Source organism: Myotis nattereri, assembly GCF_964212035.1.
Source record: "Myotis nattereri genome assembly, chromosome: 17".
Classification (NCBI taxonomy): Eukaryota; Metazoa; Chordata; class Mammalia; order Chiroptera; family Vespertilionidae; genus Myotis; species Myotis nattereri.
Genome location: NC_138092.1, coordinates 18,147,558 through 18,163,240, shown reverse-complemented (window position 1 = coordinate 18,163,240; position 15,683 = coordinate 18,147,558). Strand labels below are relative to the sequence as shown.

Genomic DNA, 15,683 nt, shown 5'->3' with positions numbered 1-15,683 from the left:
CCGTAGTAGAGAAAGAAGTTGGTTTCAGCTCAGACAGATTTTTTTAAGCTTCAAGGGGTTGTGTCTGGGCTAAGACAGGTGTGCTATTCCTAAAGTCCTACCAAACAGGGAGTGTCAAGATATTACAGGGCTGCCCAGGTCCTGAGGGGCCCATAGAACTCAGACCATAAGCAACTATAAAGACCGCCTGCTTCTGGACCCCTTGCTTGTGATCAGCCTTCCAGATTGAGGAGTGTAACATCAGCACAGTTCCAAGTAAATTCTTCAAGGGGAGATTAAGAATCAGTGAGGACTGATTGACATCTGTGTGTGTGTGTGTGTGTGTGTGTGTGTGTGTGAGAGAGAGAGAGAGAGAGAGAAGAGAGAGAGAGAGAGAGAGAGAGAGAGAGAGAGAGAGAGAGAGAGAGAGAGAGATCTCATTAGGGGGCGATCTGTGATTTGCCAGCCTCGCTGCTCCTGCTGCTGCTGCCTGGCTGCGGCTGCATGGTCCGTCAGCACTTGAACAGGGCTGCGAGGGCTCAGAGGAACTGCAGTTCTGAAGACTGGGCACTGCTAAGTGGGCTCCCAGTCAAACAAAGTGGATGAGAATTCCTGCAGGTTTGGAAACTTGGACTTCTTCCTGCTTCATTCACCCAGAGAAGCAGGCAGCGCTACAGGAGAAAAGGTAAGAGAAGAGATTGCTCTTTCCTGGGTGGGTAGGGCAGGGGGCTCAAAGGAGATGGAGCCTCAAAGGCTTGCTTTTTGCCTAGCAAAGGGATCGCACCCGCTGAGAGCTAAGGAGGCAGATGCTAATTTCCTACCGGGCTTTATCACTGAGCCCTTTGGCTCCCTCCACCCCATCTGTCCCCCCTCGTACCTTTTTTTATTTATACTTTCCCAAGCATCTGAGAGGTTTCTTGGTATCTATTTTTCAGTTAGCAGATATTGTTTAGTTTTTCCCTCTGAGCACTTTTTTAAAACAGGGAGCTTTTTCTGTGTCTCATTTCTTAAGCATTTTTCTCCATGAAACGGGTCCCTCTTACTATCAGCTGTTCGAAACAGTTTCTCCATCCTACACTAGAGCTGCACTAAAAGGAGTTTTCAGAAGTATGCAGGAGCCCCATTCTGGCAGAAAAAGGGGAGGTGAAAGGAGAGGAGGTGAGGGTTTCTGGGCAATCCCTGGATTTGAGTGAGGCTGTGAATGAATGCGGACTATTGCTCTTCACAGGGGAAGGGAAACACTGTGATCAAGGCAGGACGCTGGGAAGAGAATGTTTTGAGAGGTGTCTCAGAGAAACTTCAAGCCACTGAAGATGGAGAACGAGACAGTCAGCGAACTGAACCAGACACAGCTCCAGCCACGAGCGGTGGTGCCCCTAGAATACCAAGTGGTCACCATCTCACTTGTGCTCATCATTTGCGGTCTGGGCATCGTGGGCAACAGCATGGTAGTCCTCGTGGTCATGAGAACCAAGCACATGAGGACCCCCACAAACTGCTACCTGGTGAGTCTGGCAGTGGCCGATCTCATGGTCCTGGTGGCCGCGGGCCTACCCAACATCACAGACAGTATCTACGGTTCCTGGGTCTACGGCTATGTTGGCTGCCTCTGCATTACTTACCTCCAGTACTTGGGCATCAATGCTTCGTCCTGTTCAATCACAGCCTTCACCATTGAGAGGTACATAGCGATCTGTCACCCCATCAAAGCCCAGTTTCTCTGCACGTTTTCCAGAGCCAAAAAGATCATCATCTTCGTCTGGGCTTTCACATCCATTTACTGTATGCTCTGGTTCTTCTTGCTGGATCTCAATATTAACACCTACAAAGATGCTATCGTGGTGTCCTGTGGCTACAAGATCTCCAGAAATTACTACTCACCTATTTACCTAATGGACTTTGCTGTCTTTTACTGTGTGCCCATGATCCTGGCCACTGTCCTCTATGGATTTATAGCTAGGATCCTCTTTTTAAATCCCATTCCTTCAGATCCTAAAGAAAACTCTAAGACGTGTAAAAACGGCTCAACTCCTCAGAACAAGAATTTGAATTCGAAGACCTCTAATAGGTGTTTCAACAGCACAATATCTTCAAGAAGACAGGTAAGCAAACCTGAACATCCAGGTCCATGGAGGAAATGTGGGCTAGAGTTCCTTGTGAGATGGGATCAACTTTGCCCTCCTTAGCTGATGCCTAAACCAAAATACAATCATGCAAACATTTCACAGTGTAAGCTTCTGCTTTACATAATAAATCCATCTCTAAAGCAACTGAAGATCTAAAAATAGATGGGGAGATGTGGATAGCACATCAGCGGGTACCAGTTTAGGTGTTATTAAAGTATAAGGAACTATAAACAGAAGCCCTAGAAATCCACCTTTAAAATGTTTGTGCCTCTCTGGGAAATGGTATCAAAATATTTATACCCTTTCTGGCTTCTGTAGGGGGCAGCTGGATATCTTTTAAGAATTCTATTGCACTGCAAAGATTTGATAAGATAGCTTGAGAAAAGGTGAGATAAAGCAATAATGAAACTTTTCCTACCCTTCTATAGTTGCCCACGACTGAGACACAGGACTGAGGGGGTTCCAGGACCTGCCTTAGTCTCAGTGGGAAAGATTTTATCACCCTCTACCCCTGCTAGGCCCCCACAAGTGTGTCAGCCTGCAGAAGCTGAGGATGCACTTTGCTCAGACAATGTTCTGATATAAAGTCTAACACCAAGCTCAACTTGATACACACACACACACACACACACACACACACACACATACACACACACACGATTGCATTTTAAAAAAATGTATGTTTTTCCTACTAAAGCATAACTAAAAAGCCCTTTATGCTTTCAGATCATCTGAATCCCCAGGTGGCTACAGCTGGATAGTAGTTTCACTAGTGAATGAAGTACAACTTCAGTTACAGTAGATATGGTTTCTAAGAAAATATAGGAAAAATACATGTATATCAGGTACATATTTATCTATATTTACACAATTGTTCTAAGTTACTTATGAAGTCAGCTTTAAGTTCCTTCCTTTCTTTTTTAAACAGAATAAACACATGGTAAACATTTATGCTCACAGCTGAAAAAGAAATGAAATCAACAACACTGGCTCTTTCAAATAGTGTGTGTGTGTGTGTGTGTGTGTGTGTGTAGAATATAATTCTTCCTGTGTACATAGATAGAAACTGAGTGTACCTTGAAAGTATGCATATGGATCATCTATTTTAACTCTAGATTAACTGATATATGAAGAATTATAATTGGAAATGTGGGCACAAGTGCAACAAGCTACTAATAAATGTCTGTGTTTTAGGTATACATGACATCAATAATGAACTGTAACTGAAAAGAAATATTTACAGCATTTTAAATGATACTGTGGTACTTGATTTATATAACTTCAATTATTGAAGATACTTAGATTATAGAAAGAGAAGACCTAGACAACTATGAGATTCCTATTGCTTTGGGTCTAGCAGTACTACCTAATACAGGGCATATTTGGCCATCTAGTACCCAAAACTTGATAAAGGGAAATTCAGAGAGAACCGCTGACCATCTGCCAAGACAAACATTAAAAAATACAGTAAGATAGTAAAGCATATGTACATCTCAATTAGAGACCAATCGTGGGCTAATGTCTGCAGCAAAGAAGGTCAGTGAGTAAATTTATTCATTAGACTCCAATTGATATTCTTGTTATAAGATCTGAAATATTGCTTGTCTGGTCTAATATTTCCTTCCTTTCAATTACAGTCATTAGTATTGAACAGCATTAAATTGTTAATTCTGTTACATATGCACACTCTTATTTCAAAGCTGTTACAGATAGGCTGTCTTTACAGAGGCTGTGTGGCAGAAGGAAAAGGGGAAATTTTGGCTCCAAACAATCCTGAGCTTAAATGCCGGGGTTCTAATCAAGTTGTGTGATCTTGGAGAAGCAGAACGCTCTGAGGCTCAGTTTTCTCATTTATAAAAGGAGGGCAAACAGCAACATCCAGGATTGTCTATCTTATGAAAGACACCTAAAGTGGCATGATAATTAACATCTGGGTGTTAATTAACCTCCTTCATAATTTTCTAGCATGCTGACAGCTATTAAGAAAATGCAGCCAGTCAGAGAAAGACAAATATCATGTAATATTTGTCTTTCTCTGACTGGCTGTCTTTTCTTAATAGCTGTCACTTACATGTGGAATCTAAAGAACAAAATGAGCTGACAAACAAAATAGGACCAGAGGCATGGATAAATGAACAGACTGACAGTTCTCAGAGGGGATGCGGTGGGGAGGACGGGAAGAGATCAACCAAAGAATTTATATGCATACATGAATAGTCCATGCACATAGACAACAATGTGGTGAAGGCCTGGGGTGGGGGTGAGGTGGAGGCAGGGTGCAGGGGGGCAAAAGGGGCAAATATGGGGGAAATCTGTAATAGAGTCAATAATAAAAAAAAAAAGAAAATACAGATTTATTCTTAAAAACATACATTTGCCATTTAAACAGATTATTTGTTAAACAAATGTGTAATCATACACTACCTTCTTTAAAGAAACTTTTAATAATTAGGGTGTTTGGAAATGTACTCAGAGCATTTAGGGTTGTCACAATAACTTCACCATCAGCTAGCATCTGGAGCCAGGGAGGCCAAATGTCCTGGAACATGCAAGACAGTCCTGCGCAAGGAAGTGCCTTGTTACAAATGCCAATAACACCCTCAGAAAGAAATATGGGATGACATATGAATCAATAGAATCATATTTAAGTACTGTGTCCTGTCATTTAGCCCTAATTATAGATGGGATTGGAGTTCAGAGAAAAGAAAGGAAATTTTGAAGCAAGAGACATCAGAGAAGACTTCACAGAAGAGGTGGCATTTGAGAAGGCTCTGGAAAGATGGGGATAATTTGGAAAATGAAAGTCAGGAGGGACAGCACTCCACACAGAAAGGACCTGGCTGGGATGAGAAGGGTATGGGTTTGAAGAGAAGATAAGGGGGAGCACATAGAGTGGGATTTTTACAGGATGGATTGACTTTGTTGACCAAAATGAATGAAGTATTTGGGAGAGTAGTAAAGAGTAAGATGGGATCGATAGGAGTGTGTGTGTGTGTGTGTGTGTGTGTGTGTGTGTGTGTGTGTGTGAGAGAGAGAGAGAGAGAGAGAGAGAGAGAGAGAGAGAGAGAGAGAGAGAGAGGGAGAGAGAGAGAGACGCAAGCTTTGGAGGATTTCAACTATCAGGTGGAAAAAGGAGACTGAACTTAGTGCAGAGGCAACAAAATGAGAGTGATCAGCAGGAGCAGCAGGAGGAAAGTGGTGTTGAGGATGATGACTGGGACAGCTTGGACGAGGCAGGTTTGGAGGACGAGATGGCGGCAGAAGGACCACTCTGAAAGCTGGTGGCAGTGATTTGGGAGTGAGGCTGTAAGACTTTCTATCAGAAAAATTTAAAGTAAGGTGAGATGTTTCGAAGAAAGAAAGGGTGAGCTGTGTACATATTAGAGACAAGCGATGCAGAGAGGCCATTCAACGTGGATCAGTGTTCTGAGTCTGGAACAACGATGGTGCCCGGATAAATGGGAATGAGAGTCATGAAGTTTTGTCCACAATCAATGACCTTTATCTAGCCTTTCCTTCTTCTGAAGTAATTATTTTCTTAAATCTTTGAAAGTTCAAATCTCCACCTTCTATGACCCATGGACTTCTATTTTAATATTTTCTCTGCACTTTTTTTCTTTCTTTCAGGCAAGTTTAATCCCTGTTTTAATAAATATTATGTCCAGGCCAGGTCTTTCTAACCAAGTTATTATAGTCAAATATGCTTAGCCTAAAAGAACTACAGTTAAAAGGGAAATAAAAGAGCATTGTATGTAAGAGACAAATGTGAGTTTTTGTTTGTTTGTTTTCAACTTATATCCTCTATGCAGGAAACCCAGGCCAGATTCTTTCTTGTTCCTATTACTCAGAGGTTTAATTACATTTTAGGAAACTAAATAAATATTTGGTAAATCCAATGAAGTAAATTATTCAAACGAATGGCTTGGAATTGCATGGACAAGAGAACTCTCTGATTGACTAAATCTTTTGCTTACAATTAGTTGTTTTGATATTGAGGAGACACAGTTTAAATGATCAGTTTGTCACATCTCAGCTGTATCTGCACATTGGGAAAATACTCTCCCAGTTCAGTGGATTCAGATGTTCGGCATTGTGTAGATAAAATATCTCTATTATTGACTGTACATTTCAAAGGAATTGATTGGAACTTTTGGCATTCTGGAGGCAACAAAAACGTGTGCTTCCGAGGGCTATCATATGGATAAACACAATCCATTCAAATATTTGCTTTCCATGGGATACAGGGGTCTGCACAATACTTTAGTGATCACCCCACCAGTTTTAATTTCAGTTGAGTCACTGTAGCTTTCTTTTCTGTTAGCATAGCTGGTGGGGGAACTGTAACATAACCCAAATAGAAGCTTTAACACTTTATGGCCAAATTTTCATTATGGGTTTTATGTGACTAAACACGCCTATAAAATACCAAACAGTCTTTGTGTTCATAAATTTCTTAAATGCCTTCTACTTTATTAGAAGAATGTTGGTATCCAAGAAACAAAAGCATTTTTTTAAAGGAATACATGCCTTTTGTTGCTGTTTCCTTTGTTACCACAATGACAACATAAAAGCAATCATGTGTCTTATGAAAAAACAGAGAAAATGAGGAATAAGAAAAAAATATCCTTTACCCCACCTCTTAAAACCACAGTTTATTAGTAGTTATATTGTTTTTCTGATATTTTCATTGCTCTTTTTATATTATTGCATATATACATAGTATATATAATTTTGTATCCTGCTTTTACATAAAAATGTTAAAATTATTATTCTCAAAGAGAATAGCACAGAAAAAAATGAGAAAGACTGTGAGTCCATTTCTCTCAACCTCAGTTTCCTTATCATTAAAATGGGAATAACAATTACTCATAGAGTCACTGTTCAAACTGAGTCAGATGCATCAGACAAAACTCATGTTGCTTTCCTCCCACCTGCTCCATCAGCTATCTTCCCTCACTCCTGTCCGCAGTGACCTCCAACCCCTAAGCAGCCTCCTAGCTCTCTTGCAAGCAATGCTATATAATAAATAGGTAATATGCAAAGTAACCCTCATGCCCTCACAAGATGGCTGCCTACAACCATGCCAGCAGGGGGGTTAGTGAGGAACAACCAAATGACTGAACAAGCAGGCTGTGTGGGGTGATCAGGCTGGCGGGCGGGGGGGGGGGGGCAGTTAGGGGCAACTAGTCTGGTAGAGGGGGTCCATTGGGGGTGACCAGGCCAGCAGGGAGGGTGGCAGTTAGGGGCAACCAGGCTGGCAGGGGGGCAGTTGGGGGCAATTAGGCTGGCAGGGGGGCAGTGAGGGGTGACAAGGCCAGCGGGGGGGGGGGGCAGTTGGGGGTGAACAGGCCAGAGGGGGGAGCAGTAAGGGGTGACCAAGCAGGTAGTCAGGTAAGTGATTAGCAGCCAGCATTCCAGGATTGTGAGAGGGATGTATGACTGCCTGTTGGACATCCCCCAAGGGGTCCCAGATTGGAAAGGGTGCAGGCTGGGCTGAGGGAACCCGCCCCGCCCCCCCCTCCCAAGCCCCATGCATGAATTTCATACACCGGGCCTCTAGTTTCCTATAATATGATGTGCTCATTGAAAATGAAGACACTCAAATAAAGAAGGGGCTTTAATATATCTTATCTCTTATCCCCCTGCCTCCCTCCAACTCCCACCTCTATTGCTAGTTACTTTTTAAAGAAGAAATCTTAAACAAAGAGGAGGAAGTGTAATGGTGGAATGTCAGGCATTAGGACTGATATTTGGGAGGATAAAGTCCTTAAGTTGTATGGGTAGCTTAACCAATGATTCATCTTATAAGGCAGATTAATGATACTAAACTCTTCAGCATTAGGCCTAAATTAGCGGTGTCTGAAGTTCACTGGGACTGTTTTTATAATATTTTCACAGGCCCATCTTTCATTTATAATTGTTTTATTTGTTCCACTTGTCTGGGTTCAAGCACATCATTAATAGTAAAAAAGTGCAATTTCATCACTTAGCACACAATTATCTAAAGGTGCCGTCTTATTTTTATTATTAAAAAACAGCTTTACATTTTCTGGTTCATATTCTATATGAGTAAAGACCTTGAGCATATCCCATAAAATGACTAAGTGACAATCCCCTGCAGTTAGACGCTTTGTATCCTATGGTTAGATGAACACACATTGTTTGTTCCCAATTTTATACTTGCAACTTTGAGCCATAATTTCTCTAGCAAACAAAAATTATTTTTCCTAAATGCCTACAAAAAAGAAAAACCTACACTCCTTCAGAATTCTCAATTTGGTCACACACACACACACACACACACACACACACACACACACACTGTAAAATCAGCTAACCTTGAAAATAGTAAGCTATTTTATTCTCCTTAATGTATAATATAATGTAGACTCTTGTGGATTCTTTATACTGCAAACAGATATCCCAAGTTCCAAACAGATGATGCTGGGGCTGTATCTATGTGCTCAGTCTCCTTCACTAATTTTTTTAATGACTTGGGGCAAGGGTGAAAGGTAGGTCTTGGTCAACATTAAGTAAAATTTGGCAATAGGTCATTTTATATTCACTATCATCCTCAATGTGATTAAACAGCCCCCAATGCACTCAGCACGGAAGAGGTGCAGGTGCTATAGGGGCACATAAAGACTAACTCTTCACCTTCAAGGAGCCCACTGTGGGCCAGGCACACAAATACTCCTGAGTGGACCATTCATTATGTTCCTTAACAGAGGACACTCATCAGTGAGGGGGGAAGGAAAAAGGAGGGGGGGAAATGGAGGGAGATTTTGTAAAGTTCATAACATTCAGCAAGACCTGTAGAGGTGGGCAGAATGTCTAAAATCAGTAATAGGGAGAAAGGGAGAAAAGGAAGAGACAGTTGAACACAAAAGGGCATTGTCTAGTGAGGGAAGTCCCAACCAGGTTCTAGTCCTGTTACATTTACCTTCCATCTCTCCTCCCTGCCCTTTGGCATTCCACCTACTTCCATCCACCCCCATCCTTACAACTAGCACCTGCCAGTCTCCATAGACAGCTCTCGCAGACATCTCCCGACTCATACTTAATCGTTATGTGGACCTCATGTAAATACATCAAATCTAATATGTCTAAAACTGACCCCATTGTTTTCCCTGATAAACCTCTACCTCTGTGTTTCTTTCCTATTTTAAGTGCCCAAGCCAGAAATACAGGAGTCTCTCTAAGAGCCATTCTGTCCCACTCACCTGCAAATCTCAGCGATAGCCAAGTCCTGGAGCTTCTAGCTCCTAACTCTCACCTCTGACCTCCTCCATCACACTGGCATTGTCCCAGTTCACCATTTGTCACCTGCATTCATCCAGTACACACCTCATCAAGCTCTCTGACTTCCATCTTCACACACCCCCCCCCCATCATTCTGCACATTGCTCACTCACAGATCTAACACAGAGATGTGTTATCAAAGTGATCTTTATAGCTCCCTGAGGCCTAGAATTTAAACTCCTCAGCATAAAAAGTAAGATCCTAGATCCTTGCTATGTTCTCAGCTTCATCTCTCCTAGCTCTCCTAACTTACTCGTACACTTTATGCTCCAGTGACACCAGATTATTTGCAGTTCTCTGAACTTGCTCTGTTCTCTCAGCTGGAATACCCTTCATCTGGCAAACTCCCAGTTATCTTTCAAATCTAAGATCAAATGATGCCTCCCATGGGCCCCATCAAGCTTTCCCTGAATTTCTCAGGCAGATTTCTATACCTAAATGCATAGTTATAACTATGTATGTTAGTTCTACCTATGCTTTCACAGCACTTTGCATCTACTTGTGGTTTAGTAATTCTTATGTATCATAATTGTTAGCTTGTCAGTATTTCCACTGACACTAACATCCTTGGGAGTAAGGCCTTGCATCCCCATTGCCCTCAGCACTGAGTTTGGCAGTGTTATCAACAGGAGGAAAAAAATCCCAGAATTACAAAAGCATGTGCTATCTGAGGAATAGTAATGAGATTAGCCAGATGTGGGCCACAGATTCATATTAGGGAGACGTGGGAAACACATCTGGAGGACATGCAGGCTGGGGCCAGATCAATGAGGCCAGAAAACCAAACAGGATCACCACCACCTGCCTTCCCAGGTCCCTCATCCAGGGTCACACTCCATAGACAGCATGCACTTTAGCTTTGGAGTTTCCATTCCAATGGGCCCTCAGTGATCTCTGTCCCTCCATTTACAGGACCATAATGTGTCCCCTCTTTTCATGCCTTAAATGTCTATTTCAAAACTTCCTATTCTCCTGAAATCATTATACCTGGAGTATTTTCCCTCGGAAATCCTCCCACATCCAACCTCTTCTTTCTACTGCCATTTCCTCAATTCCAGCCTCATTTCCTCTCTGCACTGTAGATGAGAACTCTGGTCTCTCTGCTTCGCCAAACCGTTGCAAAGGCTTCCTAACCAATCTCCCCGCCTCTTCTAAATCATCCCCCAGAATGCCCCCTGGAGTCACTAAATGCAAACCTGATAGTCTCACTACACTACCTGAAGTCCTCCAATATCCCCATTTCTTATAGGTTTAAACCCAGCGACATTATCATGGCACAATGGGGCATATTTATATTCAGTTTTCTGCCTACTTTCCCAAACTCATCTTCTTCCTTCCCCACCATGCCATCTGACAAGTGGTTTCCTAAACTGGCCATGCTCTACCATGCCTCCAAGCCAGTGTGCACATCCCTAGCCACAAGCATTCTGCAGGCCTCCTTTTACCTCTTACTTCTAATCCACCCTCTTGTAGATCACCCCTCAGAGCCGGCTTTCCAGACCTCCAGTGGCAGGGTTTGGTGTTTTCCCTCCCCTTTGTAGCATTTTGTTCTTGCGTCTGTAGGGGACACCATGTTGCTGTAGTGATTTGTCCAAATGTCTTTCCCACCAGATTGGCTAAAACATCATCCCATTCATATTTGTGTCCACAGTGTCATGATAAATGACAAAACTAGTAAAGGCTGGATATAAAGGATGAGAGAGATGACAAAGTCAACTATGACTCAAAAGATGTACTTTTTCAGGAGACTGAAAATGGAATTGTTAAAAGCAATGTTGAGGAAGAGATGTTAAAATCTTCAGATTAAGATGGAAATGTGGAAAATTTAAATTGTAAGTAAATGGTCAAGATCAGATATGTGAATTTGGAAATCATTAGGATAAAAGGGAAAAAGGTATGACCAAGGTTGAATTTTAAAAGAGATAAGAACAGACTGGCAAATACTGAGTTCTGGATGAAGCTTTACCTTTAGAAAGCTAGAAGAGAAATTGAGTCTTTGCTAGAGATAAAAAGACCTGTTTTCCTCTTTTGGAACATGGCCAGAGGGCCAAAGACAAAATTTTATTGGATTCTCTCAATTGGAAAAGACAGTAAAGAAAGAAGAATGATCCAAAGAGAGAGAGAAGGTTTCAGTTAAGAGAGTAAGTGGGTTGAATATATTCCTTGATGAACATCATGCAACAAATACACTTTGAGTTAAATTTTAAACAGTGAATTACTCTACAAATATAGAACGTGCACAATGGTAAAAATGTTTATATGCAAGTCATTCAAATCTGTTTTCTTTTCAAAGTGAAAGAAAAGAATAAGTGGATTTATCTAAAGCTGAGAAGTCATGGCCTGGACATTAGAGTCAAACACAGCTCTTCTGAGATTCGTGACAGGCACATGGGAAGAACTTGAATAAGCTAAAAGTTAAATTAGCTCAGAAAATTAAATAGGGCTGAATACATGTGCATATGAAATAGGATGAATAATGTAAAACACCTGACAGCCATATTTAGTTGAAATAAAAATAGATAATATCATTTTGGAGGAGAAACTGCTATAATCTTTCATAAACAATACTGCTGGCTTTTGGCTCTATCCCCTGGATAGACTGCCTGAACATAATTATATAGTTGCGGCAAGTAAGTAAGACATCCTATGCCTCTCCATTCTGTGCCTTTGTTGTTTGAGTTTTATGGGGATTTATGATTATGGAATAACTCCGCATATTTTCTGAAGGCAGCAGTTCGTAGCTTAGAAAATAAGGAAGTGATTCAGAGAGATGTGGCACCATCGTGAGAGGTAGAGAGGGCAGAAGCAGGGTAAATGCAGAGCACGCCGGGACACTCATTTTAAAGATCATTGGTAAAATCAAGTGATTCAAACCGCCACCAATAAGCACACTGACTCCCTGCCATGCTCCCCCTGACAGGGGTTCGTTTTTGTGACTGATTCAACTTGGCACACATTCAAAAGTTTATGTATTCGGAAAATTTGGGTTGGGGAGGGTGGGAGAAAAGCATGCATGGAGATACTTTCTGCTCTACCAGGAAAGATAGAAATAGGCTCAGATTCAGGGTGAATTTACAAGGGAACTATTTAACAGAAATTATCAAATGCTAGGATGGCACTCCAGGCATGTCTTTGTGAATCAATTAGACTGCTCCGTGAATACCTTAACATCAATCAAGTCAACACTGTGTATAAACCAACTGCAGTATACAGAGGCGGTGTTATCCTACAACTAAGGATGGTTACATTATTTCAATCCCTTCCAAGGTGTTGTGATATGAAATAGGAAATAGTGGAATCAAGGACAGATTTTCACCTATTCATTAATGATTTTATTGAGAATCTACTATATACAAGGCACTGTGTTAGGCACTAGGATTGAAAACAGTATCTACTCACAAAAACTTCACAGTCTAATAGGTAAAACAGGAAAGTAAATGGATAATTAAAGCCATCTATATATATAAAAAGCAAGCAACCTGAACGCCATAACAACTGGAATGACCGGTCACTATGACACCCACTGCGGCCAGTGAACCGCCTGTTTGGGGGGGGGGGGGAGCTGGCCAGCCAACCTCCTGCAGCCCCTTCCCCCAGCTGGCTCCACCTCTGATTGCCCCCCTTACCCCAATAGGGGGTGGGGACGGCTGGCCAACCACTCATGGCCCCTTCCCCAGGCTACTGGCCCTCAATCGGCACTCTCCACCCCATTTGGGGGTGGGGGTGGCTGGCCTACAGCCCCTCCCCATGGCTGGCCCCACCCCCAATCAGGCCCCCCACCCCAGTCAGAGGTGGGACCCGCCAGCCAATTGTCCATGGCCCCTCCCACCAGCTGGCTGGGTCCTGACCCGGCCAATCAGGGCAGGACTTAGGGCCAACCTCCTGCCATCTCCTCCTCTTAACAGGCCCAGCCCTGATCCACCAATTGGGGCTGGGCCAGCCGGATTCCATCTGTGCACGAATTCATGCACTGGGCCTCTAGTAAAATAATAAGGGTTATTGTAGGGAAAACCATGGATTAGTCTTACCTGGCCTAGATGGCTTGGAGAGGTGAGCAACAGAAAGGCTTTTTAGAAAAGGAAATGCTTAAGCTGGGCCTTACAAATGAACAGTAGTTTTGTAGGTGAAAATGAGAAGGAGACATTATGCAGTGGGAACTATAGAGGTGAAGGTCAGTGGTCCCAAAAGTACATAATCAGTCCAGAGAACTTCAAGGAGCTCATTAGGGCTGGGCAACAAAAGATGAGCCTAATGAAACAAGGAAATATGGACTTTATATAAAATATTGAGGGATATGGACAACACTGGAAAATTACAAGGCAAATCATATTCTAATCAGATGTATGCTTGAGGAAGGTCACTGTCTTCAATGTAGGCAAGGAATAGGCCAGAGTCAACAACGTTAATTAGGAGAGTGCTGTAACCATATAGGCAAGACAATGATTCTGGTAAGGCCTAATATGATACCAGTAAGACTATAAAGAAAAAGATGCATTGGGAATAGAATCAATAGACTTGGTGTGAGTAGATGTGAGGAAAAGGGAAGAGAAAGGAGCCAAAGGTATCTCACTTGAACCATTGAAAAAGAGAGTGACTGACAGTTGAGAGCCCGTATTCCAGAGTCTCACTCCCTGGGGTCAGAGCCACTAAGTGATGTGAGCAAGTTAACTTGACTCAGTTTGCACATCTGTACAAAGGATGCTAGTAACAGCACCTGTCTCTAAAGGTAGTTATTATTATAGTATAATTTAGTGTAAAAGTCCATATAAAGTACTGTTCATGGTGTCTGGAACATAGAGATAGTATATGGTAGCTACTACTATTATTAATTGTATAGGGTAACTTGCCTAAATGAGGAACAATGAATGGAGGCACATATTTCAGAACAGTGAGCGTATTTCATTGGGTTTTTCCCATGTTGTATTTAAAGTGTCCATAGACTACAAGAGTACAGTTAAAAATATAGAATTAGAGCTCAGACGAATCATCTGGCCTGGAGATGTAGATTTGGGAGCAAACGATATACAGATGGCTTTTTGAAGACCCTGAAGTAGATATGATTACTGGAGGAAATTTTGTGGAATAGGAAAGAAACTTTGGAGGAGTTAAAATTCTGGGGAGACTAGGCTGGAGAGCCTGTAAAATAAATGGAAGGACTTTCCAGGGAGGAAAACCAGAAGAAAGTAGAGTCACAAAAGCCTAAGAGAGAAACTTATAAGAGTGGTCAATAGAAAGCGGTAAAGACGAGAACTGGAAAAGCACCTGAACAGGCATTGGTAACCTTTGTGAGTATGGTTTCCAAAAGGTGTTGGGAGGAATAAATTAGATTTCATGGAGTTAATGAATGAATAGATGGGTAGCAGGGGACTGGTAGTCAGAGAATAAGAGTAGACAGCTGTTCTAACAAACTTGATTATGAAAGAGAGAGAGAGAGAGAGAGAGAGAGAGAGAGAGAGAGAGAGCAAGAGAGAGCAGTAATGACAGGGAGAAATAAGTCAGAGTATTTTCATTTGTTTTATTTTATTTTACTTGTTAAGAAGAAACCTGAGTCTCCTTAAATACTGGTGGACAAAAGTAGAGTGGGAGGAATTATTTGTAGATACACAAACAAGATTCAATTTTGACAGGGCATGGTCCTGAGAAGGCCAGAAGGAATGCCATAAAGACGGTAGGCAAAGCGCTTTACCTTGGAGAGAAGGGGGGTATCTTTCTTTTCCTGTCAGCAGAGATTGTGTCTAGCTCACTGATCCATTTGCAGCACCTAGCACAGTGTCTGGCACCTAGCAGTATCCAATGAATGCTAAACCAATAAGTGGATAAACAAGTGGATTAAAGAAGGGAGGAGCATGATGCAAGAAGAGATAAAGACAATTACTGTTACAGATCAATTTTAGGTTATGGGGCAGGAAGGGATGAGTTCTCACAAGCTGGTTTCTGCTTTCTCAGTGAAACAGAATGGAAAGTCATCGACTGAGAATGAAGAGGCAATGGCAGAGGGAGGGGACTTAAAGACAGACTTGGCCATTCATGCTGGGAAATGAGAGAGGTAGATGACAGGTAGAATGATAACAGGATTAAGTCCCATTCATATTTAGAAAAGCTAACCTGGTACAGCAGTAAATTGCAGGTGCTCTGAATTCCTTAGCGACATCTAAACACTTTGCAGTGGGCCTGTCCTGAGATTCATTCCCAGTAAACATGTCAAGAAAATTAGGAAAAATTCATCCCTTTGTTTAGACGATCAGAGGCACTGAACCTGATGCTCTTTACACATTG

The 15,683-nt window shown here is 42.0% G+C and overlaps 1 protein-coding gene across 1 annotated transcript in view; it reads left to right on the top strand.

The window, feature by feature from the left end:
• Nucleotides 1–1,258: 1,258 nt before the first annotated feature.
• The window catches only part of TRHR (thyrotropin releasing hormone receptor), a gene marked incomplete at its 3' end in the record, with an annotated part of 34,053 nt that continues 19,628 nt past the window's right edge, over nucleotides 1,259–15,683 (top strand). The window contains exon 1 of the mRNA XM_081111307.1: nucleotides 1,259–2,081. Within this exon, the coding sequence (XP_080967433.1) occupies nucleotides 1,293–2,081 (789 nt within the window). The 5' untranslated portion in view covers nucleotides 1,259–1,292. The remainder of the gene's footprint in view (nucleotides 2,082–15,683) is intronic.